The sequence below is a fragment of the Ctenocephalides felis genome, unplaced genomic scaffold (genome assembly GCF_003426905.1).
Source record: "Ctenocephalides felis isolate EL2017-DRISC unplaced genomic scaffold, ASM342690v1 CF-g0.4_SCAFFOLD_01170, whole genome shotgun sequence".
Lineage (NCBI taxonomy): Eukaryota > Metazoa > Arthropoda > Insecta > Siphonaptera > Pulicidae > Ctenocephalides > Ctenocephalides felis.
Window position 1 is genome coordinate 17159702 of NW_020537324.1, and position 19951 is coordinate 17179652.

Below are 19951 nucleotides of genomic sequence, written 5' to 3' on the forward strand. Positions count from 1 at the left end.
CTCAATTCAACAGGTGAGCGACAGGTAAGCGACGGTGCGCAACACAAGACGCATTGGACAGCAGCGGACAAAGAACTTGAGGTTTGGATAATTTATTTCACTAGATATGTATTTATATTTTGGAATGATTTTATGTAATATATTACATAAAATCATTCCAAAATATAAATACATATCGCTATTGAAATAATTTTTCGGAACCTCAAGTTCTTTGTCCGAGTCCGAGTTCCGAGTAGATGTATATATATATACATATGTTATATACATGTATTGAAAAATATAACTAGTGGGGTGCATGGCATCGTGCCTTAAGGCAAATTGCTGAAACTTCCCGTACTGTAATCAAAAATCTTGGTACGGAACCCAAAAAAATTTACACAAAATGAGTACACATTATTAGAATCTCAATAAATTATCTGATAATTTGATGTACATATGTCCAATAAACATTTTTGACCGCAAAATGACATTTTTTAACTTATTTTTATTAAGAGTCCATAACCGGACTTGGACTTGCCTTCCCAAAAATTCAATCAGTTTTTCATCTTGTCAATACAAGTAAAAATTATTAAAACCGGAAATTTTGTATGATTAAAATCGGACGCTCCGTTCTCTTGAAAACTGTGTTACCGTTTTTGGCACTTTTTGCCCCGTATCTTCGGAACGGCTAGACCTGCCTTTGCCAAAAACTAATCAGCACGTTTCCTTATCAATACAAATCGAAGGTTTTTTGAATTATTCAAATCGGTTGATCGGGTTTCCCGAAATCGTCGACGAAAATTTGTATCCGCGCGCGCACACAAACACACATACACACATACGCACTTATAAAAAATGGATGTATGTGTATACACACATACATCCATTTTTTCTAAGGTATGCCAAAATGTTTAAAAACCTTTGAAACGTACAGATATATAAAAATTTTCATTTTCGATTTTTTTGCGATTACTATAACTTACCCTACGGGGAGTTAAAAATTATTGGAAAATTAGAAAATCACATAAAAACTATATGCAAACACTTACCAATTTATATATTGTTTCATTCGTACCATTATTGTGCATCTTTTTCCCAAACACACTATTTCGAAAGGTGTAACCCTTTTCCGTGTTGCACAATAAATGTGTAATTTCCAGATGTTCAATTTCCAAGTAAGTTGTTATAGTTTATGCAGTTTCAGCATTGATTTCATCAATGGCGAATTCAGAGCCGTATCTGATGGACTATGAGGCTGAAAGAAAATTTTAAAATCTCATGAAGATTTTAGGCAGACACTTACCGATTTATATTTTTGCCGATTTAAGCATAGACTTACCGATTTATATCGTTTCTAGTCTAACTCTTTTCCGTGTAGATGTAATATTTTTGAAATTTTAGATTTTCCAGTGTGCTATATATAGTTGAAGCTTAAAGTTAGATTCTTCTCAAAATTCTTATTTTTCTTCCATATATCACAAATTCGTATTTAAAACCGTTTCTCTTATACCAGAGACCCCTGCTTGACTGAGACATGAAAGAAAAAAGTGTGGGGGGCATAGGCGAGCAAGACTCCGAAAATTTAAAAAAATATTTAAAAATTTATGAAAATTATATACAGACACTATTGAGCATATTAAATACATTACATATAATAAACATTATGTATACTACATCATTATATTACTTTATTTTTTGAAGTAAAACTGCAAATACGTCGTCCAACAAGGTTGAGTTAAACATTCAACGCGCCTGAGAAGAAAGAGTAGAGAGTGAATTAATTGTTAATAGAGTAATGTTCAAAAATTAAGCAAGTATTATACTAGAAATTATTATTTTATATTAATATTTAATTAATGGATAATATTTATTCAAATTATTAAATGATAAAAAACAGCCTGTATTTTTTCAATAAAAGTACTGCCTTTTCCTTCAATTGCATAAAACCGAACAGATTAGTATTTTATCTCCATTATTAAGTGAAACAAAATTTTATTTCAAACTTTATTCAACAGTGCAGTATAGTCAATACATTGCTCCCATAAAATTATAAAAATACACCAATTTAAAAACTTAATATTTAGCTTACATTCCTAATCATATTGAATTTATCCAAATCCATACATAAAAGTAAAATGTTAAAACTAACGATTATTGTTCATAATATTTTATCACTATACTGAAAATAAAAAAATAAAGTGTTATAGGGAGAAAGTTTATCCAAAAACTGGATAAAGCATTCTGAATGTATCAACTTCAATTAGCATTTGTTAATAGCTGGTGCCAATTCGTAAGGAATAAATATTATCAAAGTTTTCAATTATTTATAATAATACAGTAATAATACAATAAAGCACTTTTATCATATGTAATATTAAAATATCACAATTGGAAATATAAATATAACAACTACAAAAATAATGCTAAAAAAATAGTGGTTTATAAACAGTTTCCTAACAAGTTATGTGGCATTTTTCTGTAATCAACTGCATATAAATATATATTATAGGACATCACAAGCGAGAATAATGTTTAACTGCAACATGATGCTGGATTTGGATCTTTCCCTGAACGTTTTGTAACATTTAGTCTAGTGAATTCTTCAGCTATTGTTGGATGAATTCCAACAGTGTTTAACAAAGCTTCCATTGTAAGATTGCACCTAAAAATAATTTAAACATATTATAAAATATAGATAATAAATGAAAACATACTACAAGATGTATTTAATACTGAAAAAGTAATTCAATACTAATAATAGAGTATGCCTTACTTCATAGCAGCAGCAAAACCTTGAATAACTTCTCCAGCATTTGGGCCTATAAAATGCAGTCCAAGAACTTTTTGTGGGCCATCTCTCAATGCAACAGCTTTTAAGTAACAATGCTTGATACTACGCTGTGGAATGAAGAACTCCGTAGGTTTATAATATGCATGATAAATCTCTAATTTATCAGCGCCATACCTAGAAAATATAATTTGGTACAGATTTTTTTTTTCAAATAAAAATTTTCAAATAAACTATATCTATATTATCCAATTAAAAAATTAATACCCGTGTTCTTGTGATGAAAGTAGATTGAAAACAAAGCTGATATAATAATGTCTGAAATACTAATAAACAATGTACAATATATACTATTTAAAGTAATTTATTCAAAACCAAAATGAATATAAATGATAATATATGACAGGTTTAATTGCTATAGATAAATAGCCTTAAAACATGATCAGTGAAGAGAACATTTTCACGACAGTGTTATCTCATATGAAGTGTTATTGATAAGGATTATCAGTAGATCAAATAAAGATACTGAAATAATTTTCATGCTATAGTAAGTGATAAACTCACATTTTAGTTGCATCTTCTTCACTTAAGCCCACACAAGCATATTCCAATGGAGTAAATACTGTGGTGGCAATGTTTTCGTAGTCCATTATCTGAGTTGAATTTCCAAACATTCTTCTAGCTAATAAACGTCCAGCATGAATAGCTGAAGGTGTCAACTCAGGTTTTTTCTAAAAGTAATTTATTATGTTTAATTATAGCTGTACAAACTAAAGGTCTAAAATAAAATTCAAACTTACATATAACACATCACCAACAGCATAAATATTAGGCACATTTGTTTGTTCATTTACAGTTGAAACTTTATCTGAATTTTCTTCTAATAAAACACCAGCATTATCTAATTTTAAATCTTTTGTTAAAGCTTTCCTTCCAATAGCAAACAAAATGGTATCAAATACATCTGAATGTGTGGTATTATCAGAAGTATTTAACCAAGTAACAAGAAGTTTGCCATCTGAGCATTTTTCTACTGATTTTGGAATGCATGTATCTAAAAATTTGACTCCTTTTTCAATCATAGATTCCTTAATGATATTAGCCATTTGTTGATCAAATCCACGCAATAAGACTGAGCGGACCATAACTGTTGCATCATATCCTAATCCTTTCAGAAAACCTGCACATTCAAGTCCAATGTCTAATTTAAATTTAAGTTAAGAAAAGTTTATGGATAATGTAGATAGTTTAAAGTAAACACTGTAATAAAAATAAAAACTTCATAAAATGAGCATAATATGCCACATTTATTGTAAAAGGATACAACCAGCACCAACAACTACAGTTTTTCCAGGTTCTCTATCTAAACTGAAAATATCATCACTAGTAATTCCATACTCTAGTGCTCCAGGAATATCTGGATAGTTAGGCCGTCCTCCAACTGCGATAACAATATTTTTGGCAGACAATATTTTTTCACTTTTATTCTTTAATACAGCTATAATAGTATTTTGATCTTTAAAGTATCCTAGGCCATTAATATATTCGATTTTCCTGCATAATAAAATATATTAAGGTAAAATTGATAAAAATACAGAATCAGTAACAGTGCATTATCAACAATTATCAAATAATGGAATGAACAATTACTTGTCTCGTAGATCTACTCTAGTGACCCAGTTGACACTTTTGATATGATTTTGAACAGCTTCTGTTAATGAAAACCAATCATGTTTTGTGTTCTCAGGATTATCAAATTTCCATCCATAAAAGGAAGAATCCTACGAACGTAAACATAACCAATCAGAAGACGAATAATATTAACACAATTATAATATGTATTATATTATTCAATATCATAGGGAATTTATAAATAACATTAAAGCTTGAATTAATTATTAAATGTTCTTACAAATATAGCATCTCCAAGTAAAGATGCTTGATGCATAAGTTTTTTAGGTATGCATCCCACATTTACACATGTGCCACCCAAGCCCCATTTTGTTCCTTGTGGTGAAGGAACTACATAGTCTAAGACTGCTACTTTAGCTCCCAAATTTACTGCTTCTTTGGCACAAGCTAATCCGCCAGAGCCTCCTCCGATAACCACAAGATCATATTCTGGTTCTCCTACAGAATATAAATTTAAATTAAGTCTATAACAACAGCTGCTGTAAAAGCTAAATTTCTCTGTGCAACACCAGTTGTAAATGTAAACTGAATTGAACAATTCTTATGCCAAGAATCGATATGTAAATTATTTATTTCAGATACAATGATATAACTGGTGTGTTATTTGTGCAAGAAAAACGTTGAACATTAAACATTGTGCAGGATCTATTTAAAATCAGATTCAATTTATTATTCAATATTAAAGTGAAGTTGTGAATGTCACTGATAGCACCATGATTGCATGATCCACTACTGATATTTGGAGTGTATAAATGTAATTTAAATTAAAAAGGTAAGTAACACTTTAAATAATGTTCGTGCAATTCATAAAACGTACCCATTTTAATGAAAATAGTATAATATAATTTATTTGTTACAAATATCAAAATATAACCTAAATGTGTCAATTCCTTCTGTCATTGTGCAATTACTTACTAGTGCAGCAATGTCGTATTAATTGAACATTAATTTGTAATCCAACTCCTTTATGTAAGTTTTTAACAGATAATTGTCTGAGATAACATCGGAAAAGCGCCATATTATAGACGCAATCTTGCGTGAACAAAAAGTATGACAATTACACTTTCTCGAACCGATTAGAACGAAGGTCACATTATTAACACAACTTTATTAAAATCAAATAAAGTAATGATGAAATCAATATTAATCACTGGTTGTAATCGCGGTTTGGGCTTGGGGCTGGTCAAGAGTGTACTGAAAGAATTGAATCCGAAGCACGTCATTGCGACATGCCGAAATGTGAATAACGCGGGGGTAAGCTTAATATCACACACTTTTTGTAAAATAACCACACTTTAAAATTATTTAACTGTTACTTACCAATAGGTGCCATTTGTAACTGCTTTAACAAATCTGTTCTACTACTTCTTAAACTATTTAAAACACGTTTTGGGTTAGACGGATAACGTTAAAATAACCATAAGTCGCCGGTTAAGTTTGTAAGTACGATTGCCACCCAGAACGAGATACAGAAATCTTGTCTGTAGAATTGACAGAATGTTCTGACATATGACGTCATGTCATTCAAGGAATTTCATTCCATTACGAAGCAACAATCAACGCGCGCTTAGCAAATGATTAAATTTTTAATCAAAAATGTGTTAAGTCATCATTATGGAATACCTGATGTATTAAAATCAATATTTTCTATAAATGTTGTACGACTATTATCAGAGCAGGCACATGTCGTCCGTTCGTTCATTTTCTTCTTTTTAAATATGCGAAAGCACAGAAAGTTTGACATTGTAAAATTAAGTTGTTTTAATTAACTTTATAATTTACAATTCAAATTAATACACTCACATTGGCAATTTAAATAGTACTACAAACATATATATTTTCATTATGATATCAAAAAAAGGTAATTTAACAAGGATCTTTTGACTTTCTTTTTTATAAGATTAACTTTCTTTTATCCCATATTCATAAATGTTGTTAAAATTGAAATATAAATTCATTCAATAATATTTAAGAAATCATAAAATTCATTTAGATTTCATATGCAAATTGACTTATTCATATAAAATATTATTATAAATTATTTATCTTTGTATAGCAAAGACAGTTTCTGATTTGATCTTCGATTAAAATTAATGGAATGAAATGAAAATGAAATGCAATTAATTAATGAGATTAGTTTCACTAATGTACATATGACCTTATAATTATAGGATCTGCAAGAAGTTGCAAACAAACATCAGAATGTGCATATTTTGGAACTTGGTAAGCACACAAATATCATTAATTTTTACATATAACTTCTGAATTTATTTCTTATTACATTTTATTCAATATATAGATGTAAAGAACATAGAAAGTTATCCAGTTCTAGTGGAACAAGTAACAAAAATAGTAGGAGACGATGGGCTTAATGTGCTTTTCAATAATGCAGGCGTTTCGCCTCGATCTACAAGACTGGCATTTACTGAAGTTGACAAAATGATGGATACATTTTTAGTTAATACTGTTGCACCTGTCATGTTAACAAAGGTATGTTGTATTTATATACAAATATGATATATCTCTTATCATTTAATGTAATATAAATGTTTACAGGCATTTTTACCTTTGCTCAAGAAAGCTTCCTCTGCAAATAGTGAATTGCCAATGGGAATTGCTAAAGCTGCTATAATAAATATGAGTTCCATGCTTGGTTCGATTGCTCAAAATGAATCAGGTGGTCTTTATCCATACAGATGCACTAAGGTAAATAAGTTAAATTGTTTAAAGAAGTAGCATAAGATATAAAATTTCACCTAAATGTCTTGAAAAAAGTTTTATATGATACAATTATTTGACACTGGAATATTTTTGCTTTCTAATCAAGAATTTGACACACAGTTAACTGGGATTTGAATGACATCACTTACAAAAGTATTTAATATAAATTCACCTATACGTTATGAATGGAATTTCAAACATTCACTTATTGTCACATTAACTTTGTGATTTACCAAAAATATTAATTTCAGGCTGCATTAAATGCTGCAACAAAATCTATGAGTGTTGATTTGAAATCAGATGGTATCATTGCTGTAAATATGCATCCAGGGTGGGTAAAAACTGATATGGGAGGCAATAAAGCACCCTTAGACATATCTGAAAGTGTTGATGGTATTGTCAAGACTTTAACAAAACTTAATGAAAAAGACAATGGTGGTTTTCTCCAGTACGATGGAAAACCAATACCTTGGTAATAAATATGTACATTACTGAAAGAGAACTGTAAATATTTAATAATTTAATAGAAATTATTTAAAACAAAAATCAATTAAATAAAATGTTTTTGTATTGTCTCAAGAATAAAACGAATTACATTGGTAAACCAGCCAAGTTTTGAATATCTTGTAAACTGTTCATAATTTGCACGGCCGTTGGTCTTTCTGCAGGATCTGCGAGCCAACATTTTTGATACAACTTTTCATACATGCGTTGACTTGAACTAATTACTCTCCTAGTTATTTTTGATCTCGGTCTCAAGTTGTATTTCACTACATTATAGATAAGACAATCAGGCTCAATAATCTGAAAACATTATATATGTATATATTATGTATATTTATTATGTTTTATGTTATCTACCTTGTAGGGTTCACAACAGTTTTGCATTTGCCACATCAATATTGCCAAAGAATATATATCACATTTTATCGTTGGAATCTTTCCTTGAAGTAGTTCAGGTGCAATATATTCTAGTGTTCCCTGGAAATTACTCATTTGAATAGTTTATATATATAGAGAATATAATTTTATTTAGATTATATTCTCATACCTGTAAATTATTAGAATCATATGTATCTTGATTTTCACTGCAAGTAATTTGCCTAGAGCACCCAAAATCGCAAACTTTACATATGTTGTCTAAAACTAGGATGTTTGCTGGTTTAATATCCAGATGTATTATTCCGGAGCTGTGCATGTAATTTAAAGCATCTGCGATTTGATATGAGTATCTAAAATAAAAAATAAAATTGATGAAAAGTTCATTAACAATTTAATATACAACTATAGCTAACCTGTATTGATCGTGATCAGATAACAAATCCATATAAGATCCGATGAACTTTTTCAAGGAATGACATCCTTCATATAGTTCCATGATGATTATTGCATAGTCAAAGGATTGTATGATTTTGTATACTTTTATTATATTCGGATGATTCAATTGTAATACATTTCTTTCACTTTTTCCACTAGAAATTGTACGGGAATTGTTTGTGCGAACGATTTTGGCGGCAATATTCATATCTGTAATATTAAATTAGTATAAAAGACTTTTAAACTATTGCATTTATAATGTAAACCTTTATATCGCGATCTTATAACATATCCGAACGATCCCTTTCCAAGTAAATGTTTTTGAGTAGAGGTTTCGTATTCATAGAAGGAGGAAGACCGTAATCTGTTCAATGATGTTTTTACTTTAGGCGTATCAAAACACAGACAATTTGTATCAGATTCTAAAAAAAAATATTTCAATTATTTTTTTATTTTTAAAACGAGCAATATTCTTGTTTATTGAAATAAGATAGATGGGTATTTACCTGTATCTTCTAATTCTATACGTGGTGCATTTAATATTTTATTTGATGTATCCTTAAGAGGGGACGAATGAAATAGATTTCGAATTGATTTTCTATCTGATTTGGTATAAACCATAGGCGACCTGTAAACCACGTTAATAATTATTTAAATAACTCTTGTTCTATTTTATTTTCACTATTTTTCGGACTTATTTAATTTTTCTTTGATTTTAAGTAACATATCACTATCAAGGAAAATATGTACATTTTATTATTTTAAGTACATTCATGATTGTCTTAGTTTCTGTTATCATGTTAATTAATACTTGCAACAGATTTAAATAAAAAAATGATTAAATAAAAAATACAAAACAAAACTTACGTTTGGCGGTTCGGCGAATTATAAATATTGGTTACATCCTCGGACAACAAACTACTACTCCTGAAACTTTTTGGTGCATCAGACAGTATTGTGGGCGATCTATAAAACAATAAGCACAATAAAATGCCTTAAAAAATAAAAAATAAAATATTAAAATATTACTTATAATTAGGTGATAAATATTCATTTCTCGCAGCTTCTCTAAGTAACTCGGGACGTCTATAAAATTTTGGTGTACTTGTGCGTGGACTCAATATTTTTGCTGTTTGTTTAAAAAGTTTTCCTGATCTGGTAGCCATTATGTGCTTTTTATCTTAATTTTTCGACCTAATTTAAAACTGTAATACAGGTAGCATTACATTTGCGACTGGCTTCTAACTCTTTCTGCCTGCCATGAATGCCATGCCATGCCATGAAACTAATATTATGTAACTAAAAATGCATGCAAATTGTTATCAAAAATATTAAAAGATGGCATTTAAATTTTAGTTTGTATGTTTATATTTCATGAAGTTTAAAACCTTGCATTTGGTGTTTACTATTTTTATTCAACTATCACTCGAGGGCGATATCTATTTTGAAAGATTTCTTTTGTAACTGGTTTGCTAATCACCACGTGTACTTTGTTAAATGAAAAATATTTTTGAATCTGTTATAATTATCTAAAGATTCTGTTATAACTAATCTTGCTATCCGATACAGAATATTTTCTGTTATTTGGATTAAAATTATTTTCTATAAAATTTTTGTCTTTGCGATAATGAGTAGTTAGACCTCAAAGGGGCATGAAAATGTGTCAGCTGTTTATAAAACATAACGTTTTTTTTTTAATTTAAAAGCCATTCAATATAATTCGACAAGGACTTGCGTTGATTATGCTTTATTAATTTTCTTTTTAATTAGCACATAGTTAAAAATCCTGAACCGATTTTAATAATTCAAATTGATCAAAAACAGTTCGAAAGATATCAGATAGGAATCGTGCTGATTAGTTTTTAGTAAAAATAGACCTGACCGTAATTCATTGTTGATAAAATTGACTAATTAATGAATCTTTGCATATTGATAATGCGCGGGTCTTCCGCATGGTCTAAACCAGGGGTCGGCAAGCTTTTAACTGTGGTGTGCCGAGCCACTCTACCAATATGATTCAGGGTGCCGCCTGAATTCTGAAATATATAACCAGGTTCTGTGGGAAAAGAATTATAACCAAATTTATCTTTTAAACATTTTTATTAACTAGTGGGGTGCATGGCATCGTGCCTTAATTCAAATTGCTAGAACTTCCCATACTGAAATTAAAAATCATGGTACTGAACCCAAAAAAAATTACACAAAATATGTACACAGTATTAAAATCTCTATAAAATATCTGATAATTTGATGTACATAAGTCCAATGGGTGTAAAAATACTACAATGTTTATAAAAATACTACAATGGGTGTAAAATTACTACAATGTTTGTAAACAATACTACAACGGGTGTAAAAATACTACAATGGGTGTAAAATTACTACAATGTTTGCAAAAATACTACAATGGGAGTAAAATTACTACAATGTTTGTAAACAATACTACAATGGGTGTAAAATTACTACAATGGGTGTAAAAATACTACAATGGGTGTAAAATTACTACAATGTTTGCAAAAATACTACAATGGGAGTAAAATTACTACAATGTTTGTAAACAATACTACAATGGGTGTAAAATTACTAGAATGGGTGTAAAAATACTACAATGGGTGTAAAATTACTACAATGTTTGTAAAAATACTACAATGGGAGTAAAATTACTACAATGTTTGTAAACAATACTACAATGGGTGTAAAAATACTACAATGGGTGTAAAATTACTACAATGTTTGTAAACAATACTACAATGGGTGTAAAATTACTACAATGGGTGTAAAATTACTACAATGGGTGTAAAAATACTACAATGGGTGTAAAATTACTACAATGTTTGCAAAAATACTACAATGGGAGTAAAATTACTACAATGTTTGTAAACAATACTACAATGGGTGTAAAATTACTACAATGGGTGTAAAAATACTACAATGGGTGTAAAATTACTACAATACTTGCAAAAATACTACAATGGGAGTAAAATTACTACAATGTTTGTAAACAATACAAACAATACAAATACTACAATGGGTGTAAAATTGCTACAATGGGTGTAAAAATACTACAATGGGTGTAAAATTACTACAATGGTTGTAAAATTACTCAAATGGGTGTAAAATTACTACAATGGGTGTAAAATTACTACAATGGGAGTAAAATTACTACAATGTTTGTAAACAATACTACAATGGGTGTAAAATTACTACAATGAGTGTAAAAATACTACAATGGGTGTAAAATTACTACAATGGTTGTAAAATTACTCAAATGGGTGTAAAAATACTACAATGGGTGTAAAATTACTACAATGGGAGTAAAATTACTACAATGTTTGTAAACAATATTACAATAGGTGTAAAATTACTACAATGGGTGTAAAATTACTACAATGTTTGTAAACAATACTACAATGGGTGTAAAATTACTACAATTTTTGTAAAAATACTACAATGGGTGTAAAATTACTACAATTTTTGTAAAAATACTACAATGGGTGTAAAATTACTACAATGTTTGTAAACAATACTACAATGGGTGTAAAAATACTACAATGGGTGTAAAATTGATATGTGGAACCAAAAGGTGAAAGGATAACGCATGCAATTTTATTTAAACAATTAAATATTTCCGACGATGTCATCCAACAATTTAATTTTCCATGGAGTCGTCTTCCTGATTTTTTCGTAATTCCTTAAATTTTGTTTTCCATAATTCTAAAGATATTAGTTCCATAATTTCCATTTCAAAATCATCAACATTCATCGACTCAAAAATTGAAAAATCAAACGGTATTATTGATGGATCTATGAAATCTGGTTTTATGAGGAAGGAAAATTTAGGCACATAAGCTTTAAAGTCTTTGCATCTGGAAAATTCATCTTTAAGTGCTTCAATGTAGATTGAATTACATTAGCGAGCTACATTAGATAATTTGACCAAGCCTGGCACGCGTGCCCTAGGTTGCCGATGCCTGGTCTAAACCATAGGTTCCCAAACTCGTAGACCCCCTATTTACCCAATAACTATTTTTTATAAATATTTAACTGTACTACAGTTTAGTATTGAATTTTAAAAGTGAAACTATGGATAATTATTAACATTTGTCAGGTTCGATTTTACATCAACCGTCTACGTCTTTTTTGTTAGGTAATAACGCGAAACTTGCCTTCTACTAGGTTTCACGATGTCTGTTTTATAATAGTAAAATGCTTTTTTATTTTTATTAATTTATTTATTACGTATAATATATTAAGTATTTATAGTTGTATTGAGGTCTAGTAGTGGAGCCCCATTTTCATTTATTGGACCCGCAACTTCTTTTTCGGCATGCATGTATGGATACCATTTTTCGTCCACGTTTTCGGGCGCACGGATCAACCCATTTGAATGATTCAAGGAACAATCGATTCCTATTGATAAGAAGACGTGCTAATTAGTCTTTGGCAAAGGCAAGTCAAGCCGTTTCGGAGATGCAGTGCAAAAAGTGCACAAAAATCGAGTTTCTGATAGAACGGAGCATCCGATTTAAATGATCCAAAAAACAACCGATTTGTAATGATGGGTGAAAGAGGTGGTTAGATTTTGGCAAAGGTAGGTCTAGCCGATTCGGAAAAACGGAGCTAAGTATCGGAATGAATGATTCAGGAAAACTGTATTTTTGTGTTGACGAAACGATAGCTTTTGGGGATTTTTTTTGTTTCATTTTTTTAATTTAAAAAAAATGTTTTTTAACTAAATTTTATTCTTTGAATATTTCACTGTCGTACGGGAAGTTCCGGCAATTTGCCTCAAGGCACAATGCTAAACACCACTAGTTTTTATATATTTTAATTAAAAGTTACTCAAGTGATTTACAAATAAAATTATTCCTCCAATTTAATAGCATGATGCAAATGATTTGTATGTTTTGTAAACATTTTTAAAAAAACAAAACATGTTTCTATTTTATATTATAAATACGATTCATTTCGTACGATCGCTCATTGTACATATGTATGAGTAAATGATCTCTAATAAATATTATCTACATTACTTACTCACACATCAATATAGTTTGATACAATGCGTTCATATACCCATTCACGTGTTCGTAGAACGTCATTTACATTCAGTTTGTCAACATATGAAGTTGTAATAATAAATTTATTATTTTTATTTTATTTCGCTGTAATTTATTTTACTTTATTAAATTGCCAATTTTGTTAACGAATTGGCGGATATGGGTTCGTTAGATGTGAATACGCCGGCAGTGCTACGCGAGGAGCTTGTTGTTCCTAATAAACTCTTGATGGGTCCAGGACCTTCTAATTGTCCTCCGAGGGTCCTGCAAGCTATGAGCAACCCTGTGCTGGGTCATTTACATCCGGAATGTACAAAGGTAATTAATAAATTGTTAATTAAAACTTAAAATTTTGACTAATTATGAGATAAAAACAAATATTATACTAATACTTGTGCTGAATGACTTGTTGAATGAAAGTAAATGTACTAAACGCGTTTTATGGTTAATAATGAAATAACTCATATTTTAAAAACATATTTTCATAAGAAATGACTGAAAGTTTTTATAAATAAGCATTTATATGTATTTTTATATTTATATATATAAACTTATAATTTATTGTATATTTATTTTTAAAATTTTTATAACAAAAACCGATAGACCAATTTTGTGTTATTTCAACATTTCGAGCTCGCCCGTAGGTAAGCGGTTAAGAGCGACGGGACCTGAATCAGAGGTTCCGCGTTCGATACCCACTTCGAGCAGCCTGTTGTCAGGCAGCAGTGACAACGATTTTCACTTGGAAATATAGATAGCAATATGTTTCCAAGTAAAAATAGCCCTTGCCCGTTATTGCTGCACCAATAAAAAGTCAGCCCTATTAGATTAATTCTAATAACAAAATTCATCAAATATGGATGGATTAACCATTGGGTTACCATCTAAAAAATACGAGGTAAGGAGAAGTTTCGGCCCAACAGCTCATAGGACGAAAGGTTCTGGTTGCTGTTAAAAAATATCAAAAAGAAAAAAAATCAACATTTCATTCAGAATCTGCAAGAAGTATGAGTGTGTTTGTATGTGATCTAAAATTTGACTTTTCATGGACGTTTCTAAAAAAAACGGCTGCATTGATTTGGTGAAATTCAAAATAAGCACTTGTGATGGTTAGTTTTGCGCAACGATCGACCGAACCGTTTCTGCATAAGTACAAATATTATCAGAATCCTGAACTAATTTTGAAAATTTAGCCCTTTCCACTCAGATGCCGCCGCTTTGGCGGCAAAATTATTCATATAAATCTCAGAATTTGCGAGTGGAAAGGGTTAAAATTCAAATTAAATTCAAAAACAGTTACCGATTTGTGATTTGAAAATTGTGCTGATCGATTTTGGTAAAGACTATCAGCGGGGCTGTTTTTTATAAATTGTAGATAAGTTTTTTGACAATTTTAGTGAAAATTTGCATAGTCATTATTCAGTCACATTGTCTGAACAATTCAGTCCATTGTCTGAACAAACATCCTAAAATATTATAGGTCTACGAAAACTGGTTTACTCATAAAAATTCATAAAATACGCTTGTTGGGATTCATGCAATTCTCAGTTCATGCAACTGCCTTAAGGCAAAATGCCACTTACACTATGTTTCAAATATTTATCGAGTACAAAGAAAAATTTTATTAATTATTTGGTATGTAAACAATGTGTTTATATTTATTTATCTCGTGATGACGCCTTAATCAAAGTTCATATAATAAATTCCTATGAATAATTAGTTGCAATGTACATCTCAAATATTTTTCTCAGCATTATGACATACATTATATGCGTATAGACATGATTACGTATGTAAACAAATTTCAATAAATACATTTTGAAGAAAACAACAATTTCTATCGCGGTAATATGCATATTACCACATATTACCATGGTCAGGATGTTGGTTTCCAATAATTTGATTATTTTGGTTATCGATAATTTACGTGTAAAATGATTTTTTGACCTTGCAGATCTTGCTCAAAGATTGTATAGTATTCGTGACTGATTCGTTATTAATTGGATTGAAAATCTTGCTTATAAATATTCAAAATAATTTGCAATATTAATATTTAGTAAAATATTGTATTTTTGGCAATCCTTACTCCTGAATCTAGATTTACTACTTTTTGAAAAAAGGGGTAACTATCTTTTTTCCGTAGTGCTTTGGTAAGAACTTTGACTTTGCAGCTCAAGGTTCTGCACAAAACCACCTCGGACAGCCTGATATCAAGCTGCAATGATATCGGTTTTTACCTGATAGATGGAAATATGTTTCCAAGTAAAAATAGCCCTTCCCCGGCATTGTTGCATCAAATTTCAAAAAAATCAATATTGGTGAAAATAATGTAAAGTTTAAAATTTAGACAGGAGAACCATTGGATTGCCTTCTAAAAACCAATAATATCGAAACAGCTCATAGCACTCTTACACAAAAACATTCATATAAACCTAATTCTGTAATTAAACCGATTGGACGGTTTTTATTTGATGATCATTAAGAAACTAGACCAGTTTATTTTAATTCTGCAATAATTCTTAATAACAGTTGTTTCTTTAATAACAGAAATTAACTGAATGATTTTTATAAGAAATAGCAATGTTTTTAATAAGACTTTTGTTTAAAACACATAAAATTGATATCCGGATTTTAGATAATGGATGATATCAAAGAAGGAATACGGTACATATTCCAAACTCAAAATCAATTAACATTAGCAGTAAGTGCAAGTGGTCATGGTGGAATGGAAGCAGTTATATGTAATTTGTTAGAACCTGGTGAACTCATTCTAATTGCAGTCAGTGGCATTTGGGGGTTACGTGCAGCAGATATGGCTAGAAGATATGGTAAAAAATCATTTATTTTTGTTGCAACTGTCTTTATATGATCTAATATTAATGAATTTTTAGGAGCGAGAGTCCAACTGTTAGAATCGGCATTAGGAACTGCCTTAACTTACGAAGAAATTGAAGGAGCATTGGCCACTCATTGTCCTAAAGTGTTTTTCGTTACACAGGGCGATTCGTCAACCGGTGTATTACAAAAAATTGAAGGTCTTGGAGATCTATGTCATAGGTAATAATATTACCTTTTTTCATATTCAGTGCAATCATTGTTTTTCGTATATAAAATATTATCTATATACATATATAAATGAATGAAAAGTGCGTCAATACATCATTTTAATGATATTATGTAAATATATGAACTTCTGAAAGAAATTTAATTCAAAACCCAATTTGCGAATTTTATGTTTTCTCGACGTTCCAAGTCATTCTGAATCGTTTGACATCAAAATTGGAAAAAATATGTGTGAAGGAGGATGTGTGAAAACCGAAATTTGACCTTTTGCCGATGGTTTGACACAAACTGCTACTCCAATTTTAAAAATTTAAAATCATTGAGGATTTACCTCATAATTAGCAGATACACGTACACAATTTTTGGTCGACATTTTCGTCAAAAATCTTGAACAGATTTTGAAATTTAAAAACCGTTCAAAAGATATCAGTTGGAATTCGTGCTGAATAGATTTTGATAAAAATCGGAGGAGTTGTTGAATAAAATTTGGCAATAAATGCAACTTTTCATAATGTTGGAGTTCATGGTCTAAACGAGCATCTTATACGCGTGCGGAAAGTCGTTTCATTAATATTTGGAATATTTGTTTTAGAATTTATTTATTCGTGAATTGTGGTTACAACGCTGGTAAAAATGATGTTTTTCCAATAATCGATGATTTATTACAGGTATAATTGCTTATTTGCCGTGGATACAGTTGCAGCATTGGGAGGAACGCCTTTTCATGCAGACCGATGGGGCGTTGATGCAGTTTACACTGGTTCGCAAAAGGCTTTAGCAGCCCCTCCTGGAATAACTCCGATATCTTTTAGTGAAAGAGCAAAGTAAGTTTGCATTGGACTAAAAAACATTGAATGATTTACGTAAATTTTATACATATTTTTAATATTTCAGAGAGAAAATATTCGCACGCAAAACGCCAGTAACGGTGTACTATTGGGATATGACTTTATTGGGTGATTATTGGAGTTGTTTTGGACGACCTCGGATGTAAGTAATACCGTGAATTTATAAATGTAGATATGAATCTATGATTTTTCCTATTTCTTCAATATAAAATATTATCCTAAATTCATTTCAGTTATCATAATATAAACCCTTCAGGCTCGGATGCCGCCGCTCTGGCGGCAAAATTCATATAAATCTCGCAATTCGCGAGTGGAAAGAGTTAATATATTATAATTATAAATACTGGCTTTATTTACATCTAACACATTCGCCGTATAAGTACGCGATATCATTATGTGACTTGCCTTCTTTGTTATAACATGCTTTATATCTTTTTCTCTAATGGCCTTTGACTTTCATTGGATTGTTATCAAAGTAAAATTTTAATACGACTAAAATGTAAATGAAAATTAGGCTAATTTTGAATCAACATGGTAAGCCATCTTCAGTATTTTATTCATTAAATTAAAATGATTATTATGGATTGAATTGTTTTAAACAGGTCCCACTTTAAAATATAAAATAAACTCTTTACATAAAATACCAAACCAATATTATTGATATTTTGGTTATGTTTAATATTTGTTATTTTTAATTTAAGATATCATCATACAATATCTTCAAATTTGCTATATGCCCTTCGGGAAGCTCTCAAAATTGCTTGTGAAGAAGGTTTAGAATCAATGTGGTCTCGACATGAAGAAGCTGCAAAAAGATTGCACAAAGGAATAGAAGAGTTGGGTATGGAATTATTAGTAAAAGATGAATCTTCAAGATTACCAAACGTCACTACCATCAAAGTTCCAGCAGGTGTTGATTGGACAAAAGTATGCAGTTATATGATGACAAAGTAAGTACTTTTGAAATCTTTGGTTTTTATTCAGATAGAAACATAGTCCTTGTTCGTTTATTGAAACGTAACTTAACCGCTAATTTATTAAATTATCACTAGCATCTTCACAAAAAAAAAACTGAATACTTAGATCAATAGTCTCTTTAATATTGTATTATATTTATTCATATAACATTTGACAAGATATTAAGTCAATTTTGAATGTGAATTTAAAACATTCATAATTACGATTATTCTTCTGGTTTGCTGAATACTAAGGTGTATCCACACTTTCCACAGTAATGCCTATCTGTCATAGCAGCCATAAATACTCCTGCTCCACAGGCCTCTCCGGGGCATTCACGCCTCATGCGAAATATTTTACCATTTTCATCAACCTGTTGAAATTTTAATATTTAGAACTTAATCTTAAATGTTCGCATATTCAAATGAAAGGTCTTGCAATAGAGTTTGCAGGTATATGTGTATGTAATAAACTAAAAAGTAATTTCATGACTAAAAAGATAAATTCTCAAAGGAATACAAATTTTAATTATTAATTATGTACTCATAGTTAACTCATTACAGATATCGAATTGAACGATATGAAACATTAAAAGCACTTATGAAGAAAAATTTTCATAACGAAGCATAAACTTTATGATTCCTAACAAAACCAAAGTAATAAATATTATAAAGTATTAAATAATTTCTCGAGAACTATGAATTTACCTTGTAACATTTTAAAATAGCTAGTTTAACCTTCTTCTTCTTATGTTTGATTTTTTTTGGTGTTGAATAATTCTTCTTCTTGCGTTTCTTGGCACCACCACGAAGGCGGAGCACCAAATGCAAGGTGGATTCTTTTTGAATGTTATAGTCTGACAATGTTCTGCCATCCTCCAATTGTTTACCTGCAAAGATTAACCTTTGCTGATCTGGAGGAATTCCTTCTTTATCTTGAATCTTAGCTTTAACATTTTCGATGGTATCAGAAGCTTCAACCTCTAGGGTTATGGTTTTACCCGTGAGGGTTTTGACGAAAATCTGCATTGTTGCACCACTTACCTAAAATAAATATTTTTGTTTATATATTTAATCCGAATAAAAAGCACATGTAGAAAAAAGCTAGGTTAAAGTTTATATCGCATTGATAAGAAGTCACATATGTTAAACAATCACTTGTATTGCATTATTAACTCACCACGACATTAAATTTAGTCACTCACTAGAAATTAGCGGAGGTTTGGGCCCTACGGCAGGAAAAGTTTTCCGAATAGGATTAATGGGGCCGAACGCCACAGACGAAAAGGTTGATTTTGTCTTAAGAGTGTTGCCGGAAGCCATAAGATTTGCAACGACTGTGAAGTTGTAATATTTTGATGTGAAAGCATTTATGTGATTTTTTTACAAATATGATATATATGAACACATAACTCTAAAATGAAATGTACTAGTGCTTTTAATATTAAATAAATGATTATTTCTTTATGGCTGTTTCAAATTTAATGTTTGTTAACTTTATAACCGTACTTTTTTTATCTATGTTCA

The 19951-nt window shown here is 30.1% G+C and overlaps 5 protein-coding genes across 6 annotated transcripts; 2 read left to right on the plus strand and 3 right to left on the minus strand.

The window, feature by feature from the left end:
* Positions 1-2336: 2336 nt before the first annotated feature.
* LOC113366126 (thioredoxin reductase 1, mitochondrial-like) lies at positions 2337-5928 on the minus strand. 2 transcript variants are annotated; one of them, XM_026607680.1, is made up of 8 exons: positions 5780-5928; positions 4680-4897; positions 4418-4548; positions 4092-4321; positions 3568-3968; positions 3332-3498; positions 2753-2944; positions 2337-2641 (listed from the first exon to the last, which is right to left on the minus strand). In XM_026607680.1, exons 1-8 carry the CDS (start codon positions 5790-5792, stop codon positions 2512-2514), a joined length of 1482 nt encoding a protein of 493 aa, XP_026463465.1. In that variant the 5' UTR covers positions 5793-5928; the 3' UTR covers positions 2337-2511. The 2 variants fall into 2 exon arrangements, with proteins under 2 accessions (XP_026463465.1, XP_026463463.1); XM_026607678.1 differs by lacking the exon at positions 5780-5928 and adding an exon at positions 5375-5508.
* On the plus strand, positions 5558-7662 carry LOC113366127 (C-factor-like). Its single transcript, XM_026607681.1, has 5 exons — positions 5558-5713; positions 6631-6682; positions 6759-6949; positions 7016-7165; positions 7432-7662. The coding sequence occupies exons 1-5, from the start codon at positions 5588-5590 to the stop codon at positions 7654-7656; spliced, it is 744 nt and encodes a 247-aa protein (XP_026463466.1). The 5' UTR covers positions 5558-5587; the 3' UTR covers positions 7657-7662.
* Positions 7663-7725: 63 nt separating this feature from the next.
* LOC113366923 (serine/threonine-protein kinase mos-like) lies at positions 7726-9784 on the minus strand. Its single transcript, XM_026608566.1, has 8 exons — positions 9527-9784; positions 9365-9463; positions 9004-9125; positions 8764-8919; positions 8476-8707; positions 8232-8412; positions 8042-8161; positions 7726-7984 (listed from the first exon to the last, which is right to left on the minus strand). Exons 1-8 carry the CDS (start codon positions 9661-9663, stop codon positions 7772-7774), a joined length of 1260 nt encoding a protein of 419 aa, XP_026464351.1. The 5' UTR covers positions 9664-9784; the 3' UTR covers positions 7726-7771.
* Positions 9785-13626: 3842 nt separating this feature from the next.
* Positions 13627-19917, plus strand: LOC113368298 (serine--pyruvate aminotransferase, mitochondrial). Its single transcript, XM_026609845.1, has 7 exons — positions 13627-13875; positions 16193-16385; positions 16449-16614; positions 17289-17444; positions 17515-17610; positions 18170-18418; positions 19622-19917. The coding sequence occupies exons 1-7, from the start codon at positions 13717-13719 to the stop codon at positions 19773-19775; spliced, it is 1173 nt and encodes a 390-aa protein (XP_026465630.1). The 5' UTR covers positions 13627-13716; the 3' UTR covers positions 19776-19917.
* On the minus strand, positions 18548-19729 carry LOC113368301 (ubiquitin-40S ribosomal protein S27a). The gene is made up of 3 exons (XM_026609847.1): positions 19605-19729; positions 19133-19468; positions 18548-18798 (listed from the first exon to the last, which is right to left on the minus strand). Exons 2-3 carry the CDS (start codon positions 19451-19453, stop codon positions 18652-18654), a joined length of 468 nt encoding a protein of 155 aa, XP_026465632.1. The 5' UTR covers positions 19454-19468; positions 19605-19729; the 3' UTR covers positions 18548-18651.
* Positions 19918-19951: the final 34 nt, after the last annotated feature.